Source organism: Nothobranchius furzeri, chromosome 13 (genome assembly GCF_043380555.1).
Source record: "Nothobranchius furzeri strain GRZ-AD chromosome 13, NfurGRZ-RIMD1, whole genome shotgun sequence".
In the NCBI taxonomy this organism is placed as follows: domain Eukaryota; kingdom Metazoa; phylum Chordata; class Actinopteri; order Cyprinodontiformes; family Nothobranchiidae; genus Nothobranchius; species Nothobranchius furzeri.
This window is the reverse complement of record NC_091753.1, coordinates 59,059,957-59,067,456: the sequence shown is the minus strand read 5'-3', so window position 1 is coordinate 59,067,456 and position 7,500 is coordinate 59,059,957. Positions and strand designations below refer to the sequence as shown.

At 45.5% G+C, this 7,500-nt stretch overlaps 1 protein-coding gene across 4 annotated transcripts in view; it reads right to left on the bottom strand.

Annotated features, from left to right (window-relative positions):
* The window catches only part of caln1 (calneuron 1), a 91,902-nt gene that overhangs the window by 64,912 nt on the left and 19,490 nt on the right, over window positions 1-7,500 (bottom strand). For 2 of the 4 annotated variants that reach the window (XM_054743343.2, XM_015950725.3), the window contains exon 1: window positions 7,246-7,500. This exon is cut by the window's right edge. The exons of the other annotated variants lie outside the window; for them this stretch is intronic. In XM_054743343.2, coding sequence (XP_054599318.1) covers window positions 7,246-7,406 — 161 coding nt within the window. In that variant the 5' untranslated portion in view covers window positions 7,407-7,500. The remainder of the gene's footprint in view (window positions 1-7,245) is intronic. 4 annotated transcript variants of the gene reach the window in all.

Sequence of the window (7,500 nt, the reverse complement as noted above, 5' to 3'; positions counted from 1 at the left end):
CACAATCTCCTGAATGACCTCTAAAGTTTTCCTGTTTCTCCCGGATCAGACGTCTCCGCTCCTCTTCCTAGAATAACCCGGATTAAACGAGAGCCTTTCAGGTGACGCTAGGAAAACCTGGTCCAAGTAAAGTTGAGTTGAATCAGAAGGACAGCAGAGGTACCTTTAAAAGATAAAGCTCCTTTAAAATCTTCCTCTGCCTTAGAAAAATGTATTTCTGCTGAGTCATTAAATCCAAAAGCTAAAGTCACCATCGTCACGCCATGTCTGCACTAGAGGTGCGATACCGATGCCATTCAAATGAATACATAGACACCCCATTGGGTGCTGGATAGCGAAGCAGCGTCACCGCCATGTTGGGTGGGTCTTCTGAGTGAGCAACCATGTTTCTGTGCAGCCTACGGTTGCATCACCCGGCCCACTATTGAAAACAGATCATGTGGGACTTTTCTAGCCAAACTAAAGGTTCACTTTTATTTATTTTTTATCGGATTTATATTTTAACTATCATGCCATAACACACGACTGACTTTGTGAAAATACATAACAAAATGTGTTTTTGGTTAGAAATAAACACACTGGGGGCGAATGAAGACCCATCCAAAATGTCAGCCGGACACTACGGCGGCTCCAACAGGCACCAATCCACGGGGCGTCTACGTATGTATGTCTGTGACCACTGCTGTCTTTTTTTCTGTCGTGATGTCATAACTATCCATCCACTGATCTCTTCTCACCATGTTTGTTTTTTGTACCCAACAGGGAGCCTAAGTCCCGCCCATCTACTTCTGGACCACGGGTCCCCGGAAGAACGAAAACAGGAATGCAAGTCAACGGGGCTAAAAACGCTATTCTCTAATCCCGCTTGTTATGTTCCATGGATTTCACACATGACGTCCGTGAATTTTAAAGACACATTTTGATACCAAGAAAGCTCTTATATGCAAACGAGGGGAAATGTTAATTTAGGTTTTGTGTGAAAACAAGTCCAGGACCACAAACGCGCTTCACGAAAGTCACGTCATTGAACCTCAAATAAGTTCAGCAAACTTCAAACCCTTCCTTCAGGAGGAAAGAAGCACCATAGACCTGGTCATGTGGTAAGTAGCAGCTACGCTAGGGGGAGGAGATTCTGTGGTGATGTCATATATGCGACGTACAGATGTCTGGTGTGTAGTCATGCTAATTACGAACTTTTACAAGCTGATAAAGCTCAAAGTATGTGACAGGCCTGGTTGAAACACCCATCACTAGTTTAATTTAAATAGTAGTACAACATATGTGATCCAGGATGTAAAGCAGAGTGGGTTAGTTAACAGTACGAGTTCTATACTGTGCCCCCTAGTGGAATCATCCAGTACTACGTGCCATGCAGCAGCCAGTATGTGAACAAGACGCGGCCTGCTGCCCGCATCAACACGGGGTTGAAACGCAGGAATAATCCCATCCTTAGCTACTAGCTGAGACCTTCTCTGATGTTTCCTGGGTGCGTCATTTGGAATTCTAGGATGTCCAAGGAAGATCCCGCCTTTCTCGTCTCTGATTGGCTAGAAAGGCTCTACTACGATTGGCTATTTCCTATAACAGCAAACTGGCTGTCCTCGCTAAGTGCTGACGGTGTCCTGCCTCCAGCAGTAAGCCGTTTTGTGGAGTTTAGTAAAGAAAATGTGAACTTAGCGCTAGAATAAACATTCTGTCCTGGTTTGCAAAACACTTTGTTTTATGTTTCATTAAAAAACTGAAAAACATAAAATGTGAATTTATAATCTTGTTGCATTTATCTAACTGTTGGACTTACTTTATAGCGCTTGGCTCTGAAGCATTAGAGCACACAGGATAAACATGTGTACCTACCTGGGTATGAAATTTAATAAAACTGCCCTGTTCTGCCCAGCTGTGTGCATCAGGTCTGTTTCTTCTCTAGAATAATGAAAACTGGTGAAAAAAGGTCTAAATGATAATCAGCTTTAACTTAATTTTTGATTAAATGATACAAATTTAATCTGATGAGAGATGAGCTCTAACTTGTAAACAGCCTTAACCCAGGATGGCCTAATAATGAAGTAATAAGAGAACCCCGATAGAGCCAACAGATGAAGTCAGTCTACAGCGTGATAACATGATACAAGATTTATTACAAGTTCACATTTGATGTTTTTCAGGTTCTTTTATGAAAGAAACAAGCTGGTTTGTTGCTGAACAGGAAAGGATGTTTATTATAGCGATGAGTTCACATTTTCTTCTAAAACTCCTCAAGATCTGCTGTCAACATAAAACCTGCAGCGAGGGAAAACGGTTTCCTCTTACACAAAACAGCCAATCGTAGTAGAGCCCTTCCAGCCAATCAGAGGTGAGAAAGGCGGACCCTTCCTTGGACATCCTAGAATTCCAAACGACGCCTCCTGGACGCTAAACCAACAACAGCCTTCCCCGTCGTGAGTCCAGATGGGTGAGTCCATGAATGTTAGTGACAATGTGACGTAGATCTGTCAGGATTTTTTAATCCTAGAGTTTCACCGTCTAGAAGCTACTGCAGGAGATAGGTGTAGGAGACTATCTTCACGTTCAGCCTGCAGGAAACGCTCAGGGTGACCTGCTAGAAGCTAACGACGCTTTCTTAGTGAACTTGGTCTTTAACTCCTGTTTATAATTTAGTTAAGTTGTTGTTTTTGCTGAGGTTTGGGTTCTCTTCCCAAAGAGGAAACAAACAGAACACATCAGTACCAAGCAGGTGAGTGTTATGTTGTCTGGGGGCGGGGCTACAGGAAGTAAATGATAAATGACCTGCACTTGTATAGCGCCTCTCAGAGTAAGGACTCCAAAGCGCTTTACACTACAGTGTATCATTCATCCATTCACACACACATTCACACACTGGTGGTGATGAGCTACGATGTAGCCACAGCTGCCCTGGGGTGAACTGACAGTGGCGAGGCTGCCGAGCACTACTGCCACCGGTCCCTCCGACCACCACCAGCAGGCAACGTGGGTTAAGTGTCTTGCCCAAGGGCACAACAGCAGAATTCTCTGTCCGGAGCCGGGATCGAACCTGCAACCTTCCGATTACTGGACAACCCGCTCTACCTGTTGAGCTACTGCTGCCCATGCTGAAGTGGGTTGTGTGTTCTGATTGCTGGGCCAGGTAACACGCTCTAACCCCGCCTCTCTGAGCCGTTCAACAACATTTAAACTCTTCAGAGCTTTAAATATGGTCGTCAGCCCAAATCTGATGCTGACTGCAGCTGTGGCGGCCATCTTTAATCAGGTCATCAGTGTAGACATCCATTTAATGATCACTTTCAGAAAGTTTTATTCAAATCCATCCAGTCGAGGAGACAAACGGCACATTGATGACATCATACTGTTACAGTTGGTTAATTAAAAAAAAGCTGAATTTAATTAAGAAGCCGTCCAATCATAACGGACTTCTGACATAATTTCCTGCAGGGTTGAGGTTAAGATGATGATGTTTAATAGCCATAATTAACTGTAATGTCATCTAGTAAAATGTTTATTAGTGCATAAGGCGACATGACAGATAACGGTCATAAATCCGGCTCTTCGACCTTTTAAAGATTCCATTAAGAGCCGAGCCGGCGTCGGCGTCATTACACTGATCAAACCGATCAAAGTCTCTAATTCGCCCTTCAGAAGACGAGCTTACAGAAATCGCTTGGATCAGGAAGCGACCGGCCTGCAACAAGACCTCCTTTCCTCCCTAATCCAATTACTATCTCCACACGTTGTGATGTACTGGTTTAACAGGGAAAAGGGAGCCGGGAGTCTGGGATTTAGCAAAGATTAAAACCACATTCAGCTCAGCGGGAATCAGAGGGTCGGTTCAGCCTCATCCCGAGCTTCTGACGGTTTCCACACGTTTAAACGTTCCTTTAGTGAATTATCTAAAGGCTTAAAGGGAGGAGACAAAACAAAGGGAGGCACAGCGAGCAGGTGAAGCCACGGGGCTGCAACTCTTTTCTTCTGGGGGCTGAAGGCCATTAGCTGATGCTATTACACAAAGTGACTTTCCATCTGAGTCGGGAGTCGACGTGAAACGGGAGGAAAGTGCCGGGCCTGACAGCGACCATTGTTGATGGCAGCACTAGCTGTGATTGGACTCGGCTTCCTTTAATCCCACAAACTAAAAGTGGTTTTGTTTCCTGTGCTGCAGAAATAAGAGTCAGCGAGGTCGTCGGGCGTCGAGTGGAACGGTTTTCAGGAATGAAAACTGAAAAAAGAAAATCCTTCATGTCTCAGACAACCTGGAGGAGGCTCCCACCTGTCGATCTCAGACTAGGAGGGGCTGACGCTGATCCTGGCCGATGGCGGCGGAGGCTGGAAGATGCTAGCGGAGCCTCATGTTCAGCAGAAACAGAAGCTTTATTTTACTTCCTGGGTTTTTTAGTGTTTGTTCTAAAACAACAAAAACAAATAGAAGAGCCTGTTTATTTAGCACAAACCACAAAAGCATCCGAGGCTGAAAACACAAACATCAGTCGGATCCCGTCGGCATCGGCCCTTTAAGCAACCCGAGTTTCAGATCCTTCTGAGCTGAATGACGGCTCTGATGACACGTCCTACTCAGAACACGGTGCATCATTTAGCAGTTTTAATGAAAGTCGCTACCGTATGCACTCAATCTAACGGGCTCTTGTAAAAACGTGATCATTAACATACAAAAACGATCCCACTTGTGTGCATCAACGTGAAATTTGCCAAAGGAACAAACCGAATCCCATCAAATCTGCACGACTGAAGGAAGGCTGCAGCTTTCCTTCGCCTTCAATCACAGCCTAAAGCTAAACATAAAGGTTTTTCTGTCTTTCTGGTTCTTAAGTCGTTCATTTGCACCAAAAACACCCGAATGTGCAAAATCACAACTTCATTTTTATGAATTATTCACAAGGGATTCATGCAAAGCAGTAAAATGTCACTGATCTTCTAATTAAAGTTGCCATCGTCCAACAAATCCAGTATCCTGGTTTCATCTGTGTGCTTTACTTTGTAGGGGGAACTCTTTAAATGTGTTTTTCAGAATAAAAGTTAGACAACGATCTCTCATTAATGGAAAATTATGCCGTTTTTGCTTGCTTTTAGCACCCCCTGGTGTCTGTTTTAACTCGCATCATAAAACCGCTGCTGGTTAGTTTTTTAACACCTTAATCTAACAGCTGAAACATCTCCCAACCTTCATTAGTGTCTACAGAAGCGGTTCCTCAGTAAATCAAGCAAATCAGTTGAGTTGATCATCTAAAACATGCAGGAAATGTGCTGGAAGCAGGCTGCAGCACCAGGTATGTCTGCCCACCTTACTAAGTACAACAGGGACTGGACCGGCACTCTGAAGTTGCAAGTGCAGTATTCACAGGTGGTGGTGGGGTCTGAGTGACCTTTCATTAACCTGTAAAGGGTCATTTTAGCACAAACTGGCTCAAGAAAATTATCCTAAACTATGAAAAAGTAGCAAAGTTTCTAAATAATCAGAACTTTTTACACAATCACACGATAGGTTTGTATTCTGTTGTCGACACATTTTAGCTCAGCACCTATGAAACAGAGTGGTTGTCGTCTTTGTGTTTTCTAAATTCAACATTAACTATGGCGGCCATCTTGAATTGGGTCAAGGTCAACTTTATTTATATAGCACAGTCACACAGGCAACCCCAAAGTGCTGAACCAGGGTGAAAATAAATAAAAAATAAACACAATCACTAACAAATTGCAGTTAAAAGTTGTAGAAATGTATTTCCTGCTAATGGAGTAGAAGATAAAAACACGAGTCAAATAAAAGCAGAGGTCAACTACATTAAAGCCAAATCAAACATGTTTAAGTAACGCTCTAAAACTCTGTGTGGTTCTGTTCCACGGCCCAGCGCCAGCCGGAGAACGCCCTCCCGAGTTTATAAACGTGTTTTTGGAACAACTAAAAAAGACTAAAAGCTAGGTCTGGTGTGTCGGACGGGAGTGTAGCTGGACAGTAACTCGCTGACGTGTGGTGGAGCCACGCCATGATGAGATTTAACAGCGAAGAGGAAGACTTTAACACGAATCCTGTAGGGCACAGGGACCCAGTGAAGATATTCCAACACCGGGGTTATCTGGTGGCAGGTATCAAGCGAGCTGCTGCATTCTGAACCAGCTGGAGTTAAGGATGACTGATGCAGGCCCAAGTGCACAAACGACAGGAAACAGATGGGTGACATGCTCTAAAACGTCAGCAGGAGGGTAACGGTTAACCTTTGCTAACAGTCTCAGATGACAGAAACCGGACTGGAGCTCGCCCGTCTCTTCAGCCCGACAGAACCAGCAAGAAGATCTCCAAGAGTTTTCACGCAGGACCTTACCAAGAACGAGCCAGGGCCGAGAGGACCGACCACCTCATCCAGAAGATTCTGATCACCAACGAGTAAAATCTCCGTCTTTGAGTCATTTAGCTTCAAGAAGTTGACGGACATCATTGCTTAACCTCGCTCAAGCGGTAAAGAATCGATTCTGAGAGACAATCAGAGGTCCAGTTGCAAATCTAAGAGATTTTGATTCAAATCCATCCGGTCGGATGTTTTTCTGACAGATGAACATTTGGATTTTGACGGGTTTCTCTTTCGAGGCGTGACCTCCAGAGTCCTCCCTTCAGAAACTCGACTCCTGAGTAAAACCTGAGCAGAGCACAGCTTTCCCCCTCGGCGTCTGTGTGACGGCGAGGCCAGGTGGCAGTTCCTTACATCAGACCCTGCAGCACGAACGGGTCGGCGCTGAGCGGGACCGGACCAGAACACTGTACCAACAGGAGGTCTTCTAGTCACACACACTACTTCCTGTTTCCATTCCAACATCACGGCGACACGTCGGAGACGTTTCCGAGACACGAGAAGAAGCCTCGGAGGTAAATAAACTAAACCAGACGTGTTTCTGAAAGCAGCCGCCCAACAACATCCATCAGATTCAGCTCTAGTTTCATGTAAGAAGTTTTTCCATCAGCTTCGTGTCAAACGGCGAGTTTGTTGTTCGGTTCTGTTTTACAGATAAAACCGCTGAGGAGCAGCAGCAGAACGGCTCACCAGGAAGAAATCAGAACAACACACTCATAATAAGTCCTGATTACTTTCCTCTAACAGAATCCATAATTCCAGGGTAGGATCCCGGATCCTGATAGCTCATCCCTACGGAGCCCTCGCAGCCAGACGGGAGTGTCCCACAGAAGTGCCCCCTCCCTGCAGCAACAGACCCTTTTGTTCTGGTTCTTACCCACACGGCTGGTCGTACTCTTTAGGATACTGCTGCACCACCGGCTCCTCCACCAGACTCTCCGTCCCATCCCTCGGGCTGCCCGGCAGGTCCCCGTTTACCTCCGTCCCTGCTTGTGGCATGCCGGTGCGAGGACCGGGCTCCGTGACCTCCTCCTCCATCAGACTGTGAGATGCTTCCTGCGGCGCTAAGCCAGCCCGCAGACCTCTGAGCCCCGTTCGGGTTTGTCCCACAGCAGCAGCATCAGTTCTCACA